The sequence below is a fragment of the Ceratotherium simum genome, chromosome 5, assembly GCF_057802395.1.
Source record: "Ceratotherium simum simum isolate JZ-2026a chromosome 5, ASM5780239v1, whole genome shotgun sequence".
NCBI classification, from domain to species: domain Eukaryota; kingdom Metazoa; phylum Chordata; class Mammalia; order Perissodactyla; family Rhinocerotidae; genus Ceratotherium; species Ceratotherium simum.
Genome location: NC_141904.1, coordinates 5,777,153 through 5,795,728, shown reverse-complemented (window position 1 = coordinate 5,795,728; position 18,576 = coordinate 5,777,153). Strand labels below are relative to the sequence as shown.

The 18,576-nt window shown below is 38.7% G+C and overlaps 1 protein-coding gene across 1 annotated transcript in view; it reads right to left on the bottom strand.

Moving 5' to 3' along the window:
• Positions 1-18,576, bottom strand: part of CP (ceruloplasmin) — a 52,140-nt gene that overhangs the window by 12,288 nt on the left and 21,276 nt on the right. The window contains exons 10-14 of the mRNA XM_014788896.2: positions 8,331-8,481; positions 6,778-6,990; positions 5,460-5,670; positions 3,957-4,096; positions 2,659-2,787 (exon numbers count right to left, since the gene is read on the bottom strand). Of these exons, the coding sequence (XP_014644382.1) occupies positions 2,659-2,787; positions 3,957-4,096; positions 5,460-5,670; positions 6,778-6,990; positions 8,331-8,481 (844 nt within the window). The remainder of the gene's footprint in view (positions 1-2,658; positions 2,788-3,956; positions 4,097-5,459; positions 5,671-6,777; positions 6,991-8,330; positions 8,482-18,576) is intronic.

The following is an 18,576-nucleotide window of genomic DNA, read 5'->3' as shown; positions in this document are numbered from 1 at the left end:
CCGCTTTGGTGGCCTGGGTTCAGTTCCTGGGTGTGGACCTATACCACTCGTCAGCAGCCATGCTGTGATGGCAACCCACATACAAAATAGAGGGAGATTGGCACAGGTGTTAGCTCAGGGTGAATCTTCCTCAGCAAAAAAAAAAGTTGTGGAACTCAAAATTGTTTTCAGGAATTTAGTTTTAAGACAAACTGTAAGACATTCTTTTCTATCTTCTTCATCAGTTATGAATTGACTAGCCATGGCACACGCAATACCACAAAAGCCCGGAGGTGGCAGTTCCAATACCACAATTTGAAGAAACTTTTCAACAGTTCTTTTCTCCGCTTAAAGTCTGTTTCTCGAATACACTTTTTTCTTCTCAACTGTCAAGTGATTTCCCCAGTGCTAGCACCTTCTCCACAGTCCCCTCTGTGTCTGTGTATCTGGACCACCCTGTGTAATTTCCTCTGCCTCACCATCGTCCTCAGTGATTTCACAGTTCCTGGCGAGGAGCCATTTGACCTCTTGCTCTCATGGGTCATGACCTGTCACAATGACCTCCTCTCTAGTCCGCCCCATTCTGTCATACCATACACTGTTCTGTCACAACTCTGTCACGTACAGGGCACAACCACACCTTGGACCGTGACACTTTGCAGATGGTGGTTGCTCCACCCTCCTGTTCTGCCAAGGACTTTGCCTTTTTCCGTTTGCTCTGGGCTCTTGTCCAGCCTGATCTCTGTTTCCAGTCACCTCAGGGCTCCCCACACAACTGCTCACTAGACCTTGGCTTCTGGCCATGGCCACTCACTGTCCACTCCATTTATGTAACCTGACCACTAGGTAGTCACGCTGTCAGACTTCAGTCAGCTGGAGTCTGAGAAGCCTTTCCTAGGTTTGTCAAGCAGGACATGAGGGATGGTCTCAAGGAAGAGGTAAAGTTTTCCTTTTTCCTCAAGCCCTCCATCATGCCCACCCCTGCGTCCTCGCTCTGTTTCTAAGCAGAACATTTCACTGAGAATATAAAGCGTAGATTCACCACCTGAACATATTGTCTCTTCATCTATACTTTCATTCTCACAAGCCGAAAGATAACATTTCCTCCGTTCCCATTCCCACCCCAAGCCGCTCTGCCACCCTTGGTCGACGCCCAAAACCTTGGCGCTGTCCTCGACTCCTCCTCCCCTAACATTTCCTAGCCCCAGTCTTTCAGCAGTCCTTTCAGCACCACCTTTAAAACAGAACCAGGGCCAGCCCTGGTGGCCTAGAGCTTAAGTTCATTACACTCTGCTTCGGCAGCCTGGGTTTGGTTCCCGGGCACGGACCTACACCACTCATCTGTCAGTGGCCATGCATTGGCAGCGGCTCACATACAAAAAGAGGAAGATTGGCAGCAGATGTTAGCTCGGGGTGAATCTTCCTCAAGGAAAAAAAAAAAAAAAAAGTGAAATATATTAAATTAAAAAAAATAAATAAGTAAAATAGAACCAGAACAAGACAGCTCACCACATTAGCTGCTTTTATCCTGGTCCAGGTCTCCTTATTTTTTTACCCAGATTATTGCTGAAGTCCCCTAACTGACCCTTGATTCTGCCCTTGTCCCCTACAGTAACTTTTCCACATCAGCCAGAACAGTCCTTTAAAAAGGGTTCATCGGAACATCACTCTCCAGCTCAGACCCTCACATGGGATTTTAGAATCAAATCTAAGGTCCTAACCGTGGCCTCTGAGGTCCCCCTCCCTCCTGCTGCATCCGGCCCAGCCCTCCCTGGATCTCATCTCCTCACATTCTGCCCCTGTTTGCTCGCCTCTGGCCTCCGTGCCATTCCTCAGATGCACCAAGCCAGCTCCCATCTCGGGACCTAGAATGCTCTTCCCCCACACCTCCCTGTGGCTCGTTACTTCTCATCATTTAGGTGCCTTCACCTTGCACCTCCTCAAAGAAGCTCGTCTGACCGCCCTTCCGAAAATAGCACCCTTGTTACTCGGTCTCTCTCATCCATCTTGATCTTTCTCACAGCACTTGTTACAACTTGATGTCGTGTATATATTTATTGTGTATCTCCCTTGGAAGAATGTGAGGGTCATGAGGGCAAGGCTTTTTATTTCTATTCCCCTAAGTTGACAAGAGCAACTCTATAGAGTAATTTATTTTTTCTCACTTGATAAATTTGGGAACTGCTAAGTTACTGAGAAATGGTCCCTTCCTAGAAACCAACTTTACAACTAATAGAAGAAAAATACAGTTTTTATTAAAGAAAGTACACACCTGTGTTTAATCCACCTCAGCTTTTACTCTGTGTTAATTAAAGAAAGCTGTATGGAGCTCCCAGTACATGCCAGATATTGGACTACACACGGGGGATTTGAAATCCCCTCTGCCCTTAGGGCCCTGTCTGGGGCGGTTCTAGCTGAGCACGGAGAGATCTCTGCTCACTCAACCTTGAGTATCTGTAGATGTCCATACCCTCAGATTCTTTCCATATAGTTCTATGGATTTTTTTTTTGGTACGTGTATGTGTCACACACACACAGACACACCTCCCCGTGTCCTAACGTCTTCACCACCTCCCCCTGCACTTCCTCAGGACGCGCTCGTTTGGAAGGCATACGTCCCTGATCAAGTCGTTTGTGGAAAGGCTGTTGAGTCTGTTAAAATGCACCCCCCATGAGTACCTGGTGAAGTGGGAGTGACGGTGGGACTCTCTGTTTTCACCCCATGGGCATGTATGGAGTAGGGCCTTGATGCCATGTTTTTAAAGACGATTTCAACTTTGTCTCCAACATCCGCGTGAAGTTGTGGACCTGGCAAGAGCGAAAAGGACAAGTGACTTATATACCTGTCAGATTGAAAGTTCTGATTTAGGAATAAAAGCAAAGATCAGGTAACTTTCTTAGCATTAAGGTTGGAGTCTTTTTCCTGTGGCTTCTTGCTGTAGTTCTCTTGGATTTATGCCTGGTCCCAGAAGATTCGGGATAAAAGCGCTGGTGATGCCTGCCTCTACAGGTGGACACCGTGGTGCACCTCCTGTCTGGAGTCCTAGGGGAGGGTTTGGCCTGGAAGTCTCCTGCAGGGTAGTGGCCTGATCGTGGTGAGCCGGCTGTGCTCCCGCCCTGGCCAGGCGTCATTACACAGCACTTGCTCGCATTTCCCAGCATTTGGACTTCCAGACGGGCCTGAGTGTGAATTTAGGACCGGACTGCATTTGAAAGGGTGGGTGGGGCTACTCCTCCCATCTCTGCCCTCTGGCCTGTCTTAGCTGTCTCCTGCCTGGGAGAACCTCTGCCACTCAGCAGCGCACCACTCTCCCTGGTGTCTTCCTCCAGAGCTGAGGATAACCAGGCCGCAGGGGACTCTGACCGTGTAGGAACACAGAGGGGCTGGGAGTGGGGACCCCTGCACTTGATGACTTTCAAGAAAATTCCCAAGACCAATGTTGATTGAGTTCTTAGACTTTCTGCCTTAAAGTGAAATACTGAAGGCTGCTTTCCCCTGCCTTTGCGTGGTAACACTTTTTTCTTTCTTAATTCCTTGTCTGTATGTGCATTTCTTCTTGGAGTTAGTTGTTTATATCTTCATTTTAAAAGTAAATAGCTATATATATATATATATATTTTTTTTTTTTTAGAGGAATGGGATAACAGAGAGAATTTGGTTAAGAATTTCATTAGAAAGTAATTTCTAGGAGTTTCACCAAAACTTTAGGCATCAAATTGAAAAACACCCAATATATACTATTTCATTAGTACATGGGATAACACATTGTTTCTGACAGAAATAAGTAATATTTTATTATGCCATATTCTTTAGTAAATGTAGCCTTCTCATTTTTACTGAGTAACTTACATTTTTTATTTTTATTTGAATAACTTTGTTATATGAACCGAGAAAATTAAACCCATAGACCTGGACTGTCACTGCTTGTAGTGGCACGTGCCTAGCCCCCACCGCTGGGGGAGCGTCCGAGTCCTACCTAGAATTCCCAGGTGCTCCTCTTTGGCCGTTCTCTCCACTGGGACGCTGAATGTGCTGTCAGTGAATTGCCGATACACAACCTTCTTGTACTTTGAGCCTATGTAAAATTCTTCCTTATCTAAAAATGCATTCGAAACACTTAAAACACACACACACACACACACACACACACACACAAAACCAAGGTTAGTATTTGTCTTAATGAAAGTGGAAGTTGGGTTTTAAATTTTGAATAAAAATGTAGTTTATAAGTCAGTATGCTCATTTTTAGTATCACTCTCCCATGCCAGCAGGAGAAAAAAAGACTTTGAAAATAGACAGGTGTGGTAGAAATTGCCCTGGCTAGGAGTGAGCCATCTGGGAGCTGGCCTTGACTCTGCCACCAGTGAAATGACCTCCTGCTCGTCACTGCCTGTCAGAGCCTCGGTTTCTTCACCCCTAGAAGGAGGTATTAGATGAGATCATCACTAAGGTTTCTCTGTGGCTCTAGAATTTTATGAGACCAGATTTCACCAGTGAAGTGTTCTCTGGTTACTGCACTATTTCTGGTTTATAAGAACTAAAATGGCCCTAGTTTTCCAGCCATTTCCTTTACCTGAAGTTTCCATCGACTTCTAATGGCTCCTGTAGCCTTTTGACCACTTTACCCCAGTCACCGAAATAGCCTTTACTCCTTTCACCACGAATCATACTCACCATAGCAGCCAAACCCACTGGCTAACCAATGCTTAGCTGCAGGTCTCCAGTGGTGTTGTGCGCCCCAGATCTGAGCACACGCCCATCCGATCTCTCCAGTCATGTCCACAAAGGGTTAGTGCTTGACATGGAAGACGGCAGAGGGGAAGGGTTTGGGGAAGTATGAAAGGACTGCCTAGAAGTGTCAGGGATGCTGCTCTAAATGTAGGTCTCCAGCTCCAATAACCACCCTCTACTTATAGTTATTCATAACATAGATTCATTACATTTCCATAATGTGCATCTTATTAGTGGTTTTGAACCATATTTTCCTGTAAATTCTTAGAGGGCAGAGATTATATCTGCTATACTGCCCTCAATAATGTGAAATATTCTTCCCTACATAATAATTTTAAGAATGTGAAATAACTGATTAGCAGACTAATAAGGAAATCTTTGGAGGAAAGAAAAGCAGCAAATAGTTGGTAAGGAAAATAATATTTTAGTTCTGAATTTGGGCATTAATTTTGGTTTCAAAATTTGAAAATCAGTGACAAGATAACGGGCGCACGAATATGAGAAGACAGCCCAACAGAAAAAAAAGTAAGATGAAGACTACGAAGAATCAAATGAGATATATGGAAATTTTCCTGTGAGAAAACTGAGAGAAGCAGAAGTTAATGAGGAAAGGCTCCTGGGAAGTGTTTTGTTATTCTTTCTGTTGCTATTGTTTACTGCACCTGTTTGTTTTTCTGAAATTTAGCATAATTCTTACTTCTCTGAAAGAGAAAATAGAAACACTGGGAATCTGAGCCGGGATAATTACTTCAGTTCTTGTAAGTGGTGCAGCTCCTTCTCCCATTCCCTGCCGGGGGAGTAGTCCCATTCCAACTCCACCGCTGCGACGTAGTAGGTCCTCTCTCCCCGGTAGTAGATGTTTGAATTCTCAGGCAGCTGCTTGCACTGGTTCACAGTGTAGGTTTGCTTCATGCCACCCGTGTAGTGATCAGTTGTGAGGCACTCAACCTCAAAAGTCCCTGGAATGGTAATGAGAAAGCATGTCACTCCTTTGCTCAGTGCCTTCTGTGGCTCCTCAGCTCATTCAGAATCAACACCAGAGTCCTTAACACAGCCCCACACCTCTGATCACATCACCTACTACTCACTTTGCTCCAGTCACATAGGCCCCTTTGCTGTTCTTAGAACAGGTCAAGTGTATGCCTGCCTCAGGGCCTTTGCACTTGCTGTTTCCTCTGCCTGGAACACTTCTCCCCAAAATATCTGCATGGCTCATGCCCTCACTTCATTCAAACTTCTCCTTAATTGTCACATCCTCAGAGAATTTTTACCTACCTTCCCTCATCACTCACCAGCCCCTTGCCCTGCCCTAGTTTTCTTCCTAGTACTTATAACCACTTAATAGAAATGTGTTAATATACTTGCTCATTGTCTGTCTTCCTGCACTAGGATTTCAGTCCTGTGAGAGCAGACACTTCATCTCTTTGTTCATTGTTGTATTTACATTTGTCTAATGAATAGAGGAAGAGGTGACACTGGACATGTCTTACATTTTAGTGGCAAATAATGAACGAAATAAAGCTTGAAGAAGGTTAGTATATTTTTACTTTTTGGTTAAAATTCCTTCTTGTTTGTTTTACTCATTCAGAGCCAGGCCTGTAGGTGTCTCTGAACTTGCATGGCTATAGTTCTAGTACAGGATATTCAATTGCAAACAACCAACAAGTCGACACTACATCTAGGCTACAGAGAAACGACAAAGACAAAAGGTTCAGATACGGAGTCTTCAGCGGAGTCATTCCCGTTCTCGTCTGATTTGCCAGCTATCTTTAAAGGGACCATGAGTTAAAAGGAGTGTGTCTTGAGGGTTCTACTATGTGGAAATGGCAGCAACCAGAGTCGGCTCTTTTCTTGTCCCTCCCTCCCCTTCCCCCCACAAACAGGAAATGGACCCCTCTGGCCTGTACTTAGCTGACAGCGGCCCAGACAGACGTGCTCTTCCCAGGGAACGAAGGGCACTTGGCAGGCTGGGGGAAGGAATGAGCTTATCACCCAGCTCAGGATTTTAAACCAAAACCACACGAATCGATCCAATAGAGACTTGTCTTGACTTTAAGGAAATATACCTTCAGTGTCAGGCTGCATGAAGAGTGTAAGGGTTGTTTGAGGGAAGAGATTTGCTGTGTCTCTCCTTTCTCCTCTTGACAGATACGTGTTTCCTGAGAAGTAAATCCCGTGTACATCGGCCTCATTTCCAGCACTGAACAAGTACCACACGACCGAGTCTCCTCGGCACATATTGAGACCAGGCTGATTGCCGTACATGAATCCATTCATGGCTGTAAAAATTGGAAAATAACACTTTGAAAATGGTTTGTCTTATGTCCTCCTACATGACAACCTCCCAGACGTTCCAGAGCCGACTCTATTTAATTTTTAAAAGACCCATTCCTGCCTGCCACACACCCCCCCCCCCCGCCCCCGCCACCCCTTTAAATGTCAGCAGTGTGCCTGCAACCCCTTGCTGTACCCAGTGTCTTGGGAAGGAGCAGAGCTGAGTGCAGGGGTCTTTAAGTTCTGCAGCCTGGGAATCTCACTGTTCTTCCCAGCTAGCCACTTCTCAGTTCCCTCAAGGGTCATATTTTCAAGCACCTAAATGTATGAATAATAACTGCTTTTCCTGGGCACTGTAGACTGGGAATGTGTTGTTGCTCTAGATGGAAAATTCTCTGATTCATCTTGAATAACAGGTAAGACTATGCGGGAAGTTTTCTCTCACTGCCATTTCCAGTGGATAATATTCTCTACTCCTCCAAAATGCAAAAATGCAAAATCAAAAGAAGTATTTTGAAGATTGTGGGTACTGTAACTAGTGTCAATCCAACTAAAAAACAACATCACTTTGTAACACAATGTTACATTTTTTTCTTCTAGCTACAATGGTTTTCACATGTTGTCCATTAGTGGTGTGGGCATTTTGAACGATTAGCTCACCGTCTTTAATCCCTAACTGCGCTTTAGAATTACACTGGGAGCTCAAAAGTAAATCTGATGCTAGGTTTCAATTAAATAAAAATCTCTGGAGCGTGTCCTGAGCATTTTAAAAATAGTTTTAAGAGTTTTTAAAAACTCCCAGGGGATTCTAATGTGTAGTCAAGGGTGAAAATCATTGAAGTTCGTTGACAGCAGAGTCCATATCTTTCTTCATACTGAATAATAAAATGAGCCTGTCATTATTAAGACACAGATGAGAAAAACATCTAATCCAGTAGTTCTCAAACTTAGGCATGTATCCGAACAACCCGGAGGGTTTGTTAAATGTGAATTGCTGGCCCCAACCCAAAGTTTCTGATTCAGTAGATCAGGGTTGGGGCCCCCAAATTTGCATTTTTAACAAGTCCCTGGGTGTTTCTGAGGCTGCTGATCCAGGGACCACATTTTAAGGACCATGCATCTAATCGACATGTTTTGTATGTTTTATTATTCTGAATTAAGTGAAATGAGGAGTAATTGACTGATACATTAAAAAATCAATGATATTACCATCAGAGCACTATTGTATTTAATCATTTATTGAAAATTAATCAATGGGCAAAGCTACTAGCATTTTGGTTTCATTGAAAGCATGACATGTGCAGTACTGAAATCACTTGATATTGGTACATGAGGCAGTACTTACAGTGCATCTTATTAGATTCCTGAAAGTCTGCGTTTTCCTTATCCACCTTATCAGGTGCAGTTGTAAACATTCTAATATTATCGTCCAGGAGTAAGCTCTCATTCTCATCAAACACTGTGGGAAACAAATAGAACTCCTTGTCTACATCTTTCTGTAAATCAAACAAGAACAATGAGGTGAAGACAGAATAAGTAAAGCAGAAAGACTTCCGTGTACACAATACTACTTGTGCACAAACACACTAAAGGAAGGACAAGAACAGAAGTTTCCATTTCTGTCTGTAAATGGGCCTCACGAAATACTCCAGTTGACCACCAGAGTTGTCATGAATATCTGTGTAGTGGATTTTGGTTCAACACAATAATCTAAGCCTCTCTCTGCACGTAAAAGTCCCGACTCTCCTCTCCCTACCTTCCTGCCAGCTCTGCCCATACCAATTGAACCCACCAAAAGCAACTGTTAAAATAGGGGGGAACATGTGCCTGTGCTAGAAACTAGGGAAAAAGCTGTCCATAGTCATGAGAACTCGAAGAATGCCCATGAAGCAGAGCAGGGGGATGCAGATAAAGGAGTCAACTTAAGTGAAGAAATAGCCTGTCAAGTGAGCCGGAACAGGAATGCACACGGTCTCCAGCCATCTGGACAGACATCCTCACGCCTCCTCTCCCCAACCCTGGTGAAAAATAAGGAAGCAGAAATGCTATCTGGTCTATGAAATGATTCAGTAGTTCAGAAGAAGGCAATCAGTCTAAGGAATCAAAGCATATGAGCCCCTGAGAACAAGTTACTCCCTCAAAGAAGAGAAAGCTTTAGAGACTATTGCATATCTTTTTCCTGAGATCAATTTTTCAGATGAAAAACATGATTATCAAATTTTAAAAATCCAACTAAAACAGAGACCTGAAAGTTAGATCCTGCAGAAAACTGAATCAATGATAGAGATGATCTTAAGAAAGCTCCCATAAATCAGAAGATTCAAAGATTAAAAATAGACACATAGTAAGGATTTTAGAGAGAAGTTATAAAAGAGGGAGACATAATGATAATAAATAATAATGGAAATGTTCACCACCTTAAAGGGAAAAGACTAGAATAATCATATTAAAAAGCTTCACTAAAAACAAGGCAAAATTAGTAATAGAGACCTATATCTAAAAATGTTCTGGCAAAATTTTTGAATTTCAGAGATAGAAAAATTTCTACAATAATCCATTTTAAAAGTGTTATCACAGGTTGGACTTCTGTAGTACAGTAAATGTCAGAGGAAGATGAAGTAGCATTTATGGTTTCGAGGGAAAAAGACTATTCTATAAAAATTCTAAACCAGGCAAAGAACAACAAAAAGACATTTTCAAATGTGTGAGGATTCTAATAGCGGATGCTGCAATCACTTATGTGCTGATCTACAGAGAAAACTTCAGACAAAAGTTTACAGGCCACATTTTCTGATCATAATGCAACAAAACTAAAAATTACTAATAAAAGGGCAAAAATTAATAAAGTTGAAAAGATCGTATTTGATCCAAATAGCCCTTAGATCAAAGAGGAAACAGAAATGAATTACTAAGTATTTAGTAAGTAGTGTCCATGAGAAAACTACAAGTCGTAATGTATGGAATATAACTAAACTTATAAACTGAGAGTCTGAAATGGTTTTTATTTTAAGCAAAACCAAATAAAAATAAATGTTGTAAATATCTGAAAATTTTAGAAAAATAAAATGAAGAAAGAAGAAAGGAATTAAAAAAGACAAAAGCAGAAGTGTTTAATAAATTAGAACACAAATTAAGATAGCTAAACATAAAAATATATTCTTTGAAAGGATCAATGAAATACACAAACCTCTAGCAAGTCTAATAAAAAAATTGAGAGAGAACCCATATATGTCACATTATGAATGAAAAAGGAATATAACCACATATATGGGGGGGGAATTAAGACCATTATGTACAATAAATGTGATCAGTTGACTTAGCAGGATGCACCAGAATAGACCAATATCCATGGGTGAAATAAAAGTAGTGATTAAAACATAGACAACAAAACTGACTACTTTTTACAAGTCACACAGTCAAAATAGCTTTCAGGCAAGTTCTTTCAAATCTCTAAGGAGCAGATGATTCCTATCTATTTAAACTGTTCCAAAGTATGAAAAACATAGAAATCTGGCCAAGTTATTTAATGAAGATAGCATAACCATGATATAACACCTGACAAAACACACAAAATCTAAACTAATGTCACTTATAGCTTAGATGAGAAATTCTAAATAAAACACCATCAAATTCAACACTAGTATATAGAAAAAAAACACGAACCTCAAGTAATATTTTTTTCCCCAGAAGTGCAAGGATGGTTCAATAGTAGGAAATCCTTAATGGAGTTAGTCACACTCATAGGTCGAAGGAGAGAAACTGTATAATAATTTCAACAAAATCTAAAAAGAAATTTTTATAAAATTTGACATTCTGGCACTAGCTGATCCCTTTGTTTTTCCCCCAGATCTTTGAAGGCTGCCTCCTTGAAATTTAGATCTCACCTCAAATATTACCTCCACTTTACCTAAACTAGGTTTTCTGTTCACTATCATGTTACCCTATTTTGTTTTTTTAAAGCACTTGTCACTTTCTGAAGTTATCCATTTTCATTTTTTTGTGTTTGCTTATCTTTTCTCCTTCCCTCCCCCAACCCCCCCTTCCTCTTTGTTACCCCACACACTAGAAGATAAACCCCATTAGAGCAGAAAACTGACCTGTCTTATTTATCAATGAATTTTGTGCCCATCACAGGATACTTTTTAAGCAGTTCAAGTAATTTGTTTGTTAAATAGAAAAACATTCTCAGTAAACTAGAAATAGAATTAAAAATACTGACTAGTAGCCAATGTCACATTTAGTGGTAAAAAAATAGAGATGTTCTCATTAAGATCAGACACTAAACAAGGCACTATTTAACAATATTCTGAACATTCTACCCAATCTCAAGCCACATGGCTAATAAGTGAAAAGGCCAGGATGAGGACTTTTAACGCGTCCTGTAGGCCTTCCTGTGTTGTGATTCCTCCATTTGCAAAACAAAGATGGTGAATTATGTAGAGGATAAAACTCACATTTTAAATCTCAACTTACTGAGTATCAGTTTCTCCTTTGCAAAAATGGGGATAACAATACTTAGCCTCTTGGGTTGCTGTGAAGGTTAAATGAAGTAACGTGGGAGAATGCCTGGAGGGAGTTCAATAAAGATTAGCCTCCTTTATTTCTTCCCGAGGTAAGCACAAGATCAAAGAATGGGAATCCAAAGGTAGAAAACCATTTCTTTTCAGTTACATATTTAAAATTTTTAAATGATAGCATTACCACTTACAATAGCCAAATAAAAATAAAATATCTAGGCATAAACTTAACAAAAAATATCCAAAACCTACATAAGGGAACCCATAAAATACTCCTGAAAAACACAAAAGTAGACTTGAACAAATGAAAGATATATGTTCTTATGTAGGGTGACCCAACTTTATAATGTTGTCGGTTCTTCTTAATTTAATTTGTCTATTTGAGACAATACCAATAAAACACTATCAGGCTTTTTTTCTGGAGCCAGATAAGTTTTTATAAGGTTAATTAGAAATAATAAGTAAGCAAAAATAACCATTAAAATGGTGAAAAACAAATACGACGAGGTATGGCTACTAGTTATTTAAACATATTATAAAGGCTCAATAATTAAAATAGAATGGTATTGGTACATGAATAGAGACCAATGGAATAGGATAGAAAATCAAGAAATAGACCCAATTGTGTATGAAAATTTTAGCATAGGATAAAGGCAGCATTTAAATCAATGGAGAAAAGTTTGACTTTTTAATAAATGGTGTTGAGATAACTGGATAGCCATAAAGAAAAAGATAAATTTGATCCATTCCTCAACTGTACACCGGGATAAATTCTACATGGAACAGAGATATAAATGTGAAAAATAAAACCATCCAAGTACTAGAAGGCAGTATAGGTGAATTCCTTTATAACCTGGCATTGGGAAAACTTTCTTAACTATGACTCAAAATATATAAACAATAAAGGAAAATATAACAGAAATAAAAATTTTGCAAGGCAAACAATAACATCTATAAGATAAACATAAAGGCAAATTACAAACTATGAGAAAAATTAACATCTAGTATCTCAGACAAAGGATTTCTATCTCTAATACACAAAAAGCTTCTTAATCAGTGAAGAAAAATAACCTTATAGAAAAATGGGCTAGAGATATGAATATTTCACATAAAAGAAGTGAAAATGGTTCTTAAACATTTGAAAAGATGCTCAACTACTAATAATAAGAGAAAAACAAATCAAAATTACAGAGATACTGTTTATGTCACATCAGATTGGTAAAAATCTCCAAATTTAACAATATACTTTGTACTGTGTATATAATTTCACATATACCTGGTGGGAATACAAAACAGCACAATTCCTATGGAACGGAATTTGGAAATATCTAGCAAAATTATATATGTATTTATTCTTTTCCCAGTAACACCACTTCTAGGAATTTATCCCAAAGGTATGCTGGCAAAAATACAGAGACATATGACAAGGCTACCTATTGTATTGTATTTGTAAAAACGAAGACTAGAAACAACCCAAACACCTGTCAAATACTGGACTGATTGTATAAACTGTAGCATGTCTACAAAATGGAGTAATATCTACTGTAAAAAGGAATGGGGAATATCTCCATATGTTACCATGGAGGGACTTACAGATTATTGTTAAGTGAAAAAAAAAAGCAAAGATATGAATAGATACACATACACATTTGTTTATTTAAAAAATAAAAAAATAAGAATTAGACCAGAAATCAATGATATTGAAAACAGGAAATCAATAGAAAAAAATCAATGAAACCAAAAGCTGATTCTTTGAAAAGATTAATAAAATCAAGAAGCCTTTAGCCAGGCTAAGAAAAAAAGAGAGAGAACACAAATTACTAATATCAGAGATGAAAGGTGGGGCATCACTACAGATCCTATGGGCATTTAAAGGATAATAAAGGACTACTATGAACAACTCTATGGCCCTAACTTTGAAAACCAGGATAAAATGGATCAATTCTTGAAAGACACAATTTCCCAATACTCACACAAGAAGAAACAGACAATCTATCTGAATAGGCCTATATTTACTAAAGAAATTGAATCAGTAACTAATAACCTTCTAAAACAGAACACACCAGGCCCAGGTGGGTTCATTGGTGAATTCAATCAAACATTTAAGGAAGAAATTGTACCAATTCTCTGCAATCTCTTTCAGAGGATAGAAGCAGAGGGAATACTTGTTAACTCATTCTATGAGGCCAGCATTACTCTAATACCAAAACCAGACAAAGATCTTACAAGAAAAGAAAACTACAGATCAATATCTCTAATGAACATGGATGTAAAATATCCAACAAAATATTAGCAAATAGAATACAACAATGTACAAAAAGAATTATACACCATATCAAGGTATGCAAGGCTGTTTCAACATTTGAAAATCAGTTAATGTAATCCATCAGATCAATAGACTAAAGAAGAAAAAATCACCTGATCATATCAATAGATGCAGAAAAAGCATTTGATAAAAGCCAACATCCATTCATGATAAAAACTCTCAGTGAACTAGGAATAGTGGGAACTTCCTCACCTTGATAAAGAATACCTACAAAAAACCTGCAGCTAACATTATACTCAATGGTGAGAAACTAGAGGCTTTCCCACTAAAATCAGGTACATGACAAGGGTGTCCCCTCTCACCACTCCTTTTCAACATCATACTGGAAGTTCTAGCTAACACAATAAGACAAGAAAAGAAAGTAAAAGGCATACAGATTGGGAAGAAGAAAGAAAACTGTCTTTGTTCACAGATGACATGATCATCTATGTAGAAAATCTGAAAGGACTGACAAAGAAACTCTTGGAACTAATAAGCGATTATACCAAGATTGCAGAATACAAGGCTAATATACAAAGTCAATCACTTTCCTATATATCAGCAATGAACAAGTGGAATTTGAAATTAAAAACAATACCATTTACATTATCGTCCCCCCAAAATTAAATGCTTAGGTATAAATCTAACAAAACATGTACAATACCTATATGAGGAAACCTACAAAACTCTGATGAATGAAATCAAAGAAGAACTAAATAAATAAAAAGATATTCCATGTTCATGGATAAGAAGACTCAATACGGCCAAGTTGTCAGTTCTTCCCAACATGATCTACAGATTCAATCCAATCCCAATCAAAATCACAGCAAATTATTTGTAGATATCAACTAACTGATTCTAAAGTTTATATGGAGAGGCAAAAGACCCAGACTAGCCAATACAATATTGAAGGAGAAGAACAAAGTTGGAGTACTGATATTACCCAACCTCAAAATTTGCAATAAAGCTACAGTAATCAAGACAGTGTGATATTGGTGAAAAAGAATAGAACAATAGATCGATGGAAAGAATAGAAAGCCCAGAAATAGACTCATATAAATAGAGTCAACTGATTTCTGATAAAGGAGCATAGGCAATACAATGAAACAAAGATAGTCTTTTCAACAAATGGTGCTGTAACTAGACATCCACCTGTAAAAAAAATGAATCTAGGCATAGAACTTATACTCTTCACAAAAATTAACTCAAAATGGATCACAGACCTAAATGTAAAATGCAAAATCATAAAACTCCTAGAAGATAACATAGGAGAAAATCTAGATGACCTTGGATATGGCAATAACTTATTAGATACAACACCAAAGGCATGATCCATGAAAGAAATAATTGATAAGCTGGACTTCATTAAAATGAAAACTTATGCTCTGTGAAAGATAATGTCAAGAGAATGACAATCCACATACTGGAAGAAAATATTTGCAAAAGACATCTGATAGAAAACTGTTGTCCCAAATAAACAAAGAACTCTCAAAACTCAACATTAAGAAAACAAACAACCCAATTAACAAATGGACAAAAGATCTTAACAGGCACCTCACCAAAGAAGTTATACAGATGGCAAACAAGCATATGACAAGGTGCTCTACATTACATGTCATTGGGAAATGCAAATTAAAACAACGAGATATCAGTACACACCTATTAAAATGGTCAAAATCTGGAACACTGACAGCACCACATGCTGGTGAGGGTATGGAACAACAGGACCCTCATTCATTGCTCATGGGAATGCAAAATGGTATAGCCACTTAGAAAGACAGTTTGGTGGCCTCTTATAAAACTAAACATACTCTTATCATACAATCCAGCAATTGGGCTCCTTAGAATTTCCCCAAAGGAGATGAAAACTTATGTCCACACAAAAACCTGGACATGGATGTTTATAGCAGCTTTATTCATAATTGCCAAAACTTGGAAGTAACCAATATGTTCTTGAGTAGGTGAATGGCCAAACTGTGGTATATCCAGACAATGGAATATTATTCAGTGCTGAAAAGAAATGAGCTATCAAGCCATGAAAAGACTTGGAGGAAACTTAAATGTGTATTACTAAGTGAAAGAAGCCAATCTGAAAAAAAAGCCGATATGATTCCAACCATATGACATTCTGGAAAAGGCAAAACTAGGGAGAGAGTAAAAAGACCAGTGGTTGCCAGGAGTTGGGAGTTGGGAAGGGTTGAATAGGTGGAGCACAGAGGATTTTTTGGGCAGTGAAAATACCCTGTATGATACCATAATGATGGATACATGTCATTATACACTTGTCCACACCCACAGAATGTAAACCCCGAGAGTGAACTGTAATATAGACTATGCACTTCGGGTGATTATGACGCGTCACTGCAGTTTCTTCAGTTGTAACAAATGAACCACTCTGTTCAGGATGTTGACATTGGGGGAGGCTGTGTGTGTTTTGGGGCAGGGGGTATATGAGAAATCTCTGTACCTTATCCTCAATTTTGCTGTGAACCTTAAAGTGCTCTAAAAGAATAAAGTCAATAAAAATACTAAAAAATAATAAATAAAAGAACAAGCTATGAAGTGAAATAAAAAAATTACCTGTAGTGAGGGAATAGGTGAGAGGGGAGAGAGGATAGAAGCTAGACTTCTTTAAATATACCTCTTTTGGTAGATTTGATGTTGGAACCAGGTAAATATTTTACATAATTATAAAATAATATTATAGTTTTAAAAGCAATGCCTAAAAATATAGAAGTAAAATAAATTAAACAAACCTGTGTATCTGGTGGGAGGCAAAACTATACTGAGAGGAACTATTCTAAATGACTTTAAACTTGTAATTGGACTGAACATCCCTAGTGGGATCCACCCAAAGGTAGATGAAAAGGGCTGCAAACAAATCTTAAACTGTTTTCAGTAATTATATTGTCAGCTGTAGTGTTATAATAGCGATTCTGAGCCTGTTGTCTGTATAGTGTGGGATGAACTGAGTAAATCTTTACCTTGGTATCATTGAGAAACTAAGATTTTTCAGTGCAGTTGAAGGGCGATACAGATGTAAGATATAGATAAAATGTAATGAGGTTGAGTAAAAAACAAAAAAATTCATAGACCTAAGTTTGAATAGAAAGTATCAGTATGAACTCATGATGAATTTTATCTTAAAAATTTTTTTTTCCAGTTCTGCCCTCTGAAAAGGCCTAGAAACGATGATTAACCCAATAGCAACGAGCACTCTTAGTGCCCAGACTATAGTTGTCAAAATAATTTCTTACTGAAAAGACCAGGGCTTTTTGAAAGAAATGGCTGATTCTAAGCCTGGCTCAGAAAATGTGCAATAAGAACCTAAGAAGCTTCAAAGACTACTAAATTCATGCAAAAATGAAGGTGGCAACCTGAAGAAGGCCCCCCAGGGGCCAAAAAAAATAGGATAGTTTGAGCATCAATAAGGATGATGGCAACGAATCGAAACACACCAAATAGGCTTAAATCCATGAGTTCACAATAGTACTTACAAAGAAATTATTAAGAACCTTTGAAGTATGCAGAGGAGAACTATTAATTTGAAAACTTGCAAATAAAGGGAAAGAATCAAGCATTTGTTGTTCCCTTCTTATATAATATGTACCTCAGGGTAACAAACAGCCCATTAAGGGAAGTTTCTGTTTATAGAAATATACTAGCTAATAAATAAAGACGGGATGATGGAGTCAGAATATTACTATTATGCAGCCCCTGATTAGTTTAAGAATCCAGGAAATGGTTACTAGTGGCTGACAACATCCCCAAGTGAGAGACAATTATCTATTATACACTCTCTGATAGAAGGACCCAGCACCACACACGAGGTAGTCTTACAAAAAAAAAATGTAACCCGAACCCGATGAAGCCTGTAGATCTAGCCACTTGTTTATAAGAAATAGAGGAAAAGGGAGAGTAACACATTAAATGACACAGGAATGCAAACATTCTAGATGTGGGAAAAAATCTAGACATGGGAAAGTTCTACAGGATGAATGACTAGCAGCAGAAAAAATGCAAGGAAATAATCTTGAGAAACATATCATCTGATGGTAATGTGTGTAATTATTTGGGTATTGATTCAAACAACAAACTTGAAACAATTGAAAGACAACTGGGGAAATGTGAACATTGACTGATATTAAGGAATTATGATGATTATTTTTTGTGTGTGTGTGAGGAAGATCAGCCCTGAGCTAAAATCCATGCCAATCCTCCTCTTTTTGCTGAGGAAGATTGGCCCTGGGCTAACATCTGTGCCTATCTGCCTCCACTTTATATGGGACGCTGCCACAGCATGGCCTGACAAGTGGTGCCTCGGTGTGCGCCGGGGATCCTTGCCGGGATCCAAACCCGGGCCACCAGCAGTGGAGCACATGCACTTAACTGCTATGCCACGGGGCCGGCCCCCTATGACGATTATTTTAAGGTGTAATAATTGTATTGAGGTATTTTAAAAGGATAAAAACCTTATCTTTTAAAGGTTTATATTAAAATATTTATTTTAGAGATAAAAACAAGGAAGCGGTTAGGTATTTCTATTTCTAGGTCAAACAGTCATTTTCTCATTTCTAAAAAAATGTTTTAAGCAATATTTTCCTCAGTGAATGTTGAGTGACTTATTGAATGTTGAATGATGTTTTTTTTGTGTGCACGTGTTGAAGTCTAATTGTATTATAAAAAGCTTGGATTCCAAAGAAACCTGTTTCTAATTCATCTTGGAACAATCACCGTAGCCAGAGAGACTGCACAATAAGATCTAATAA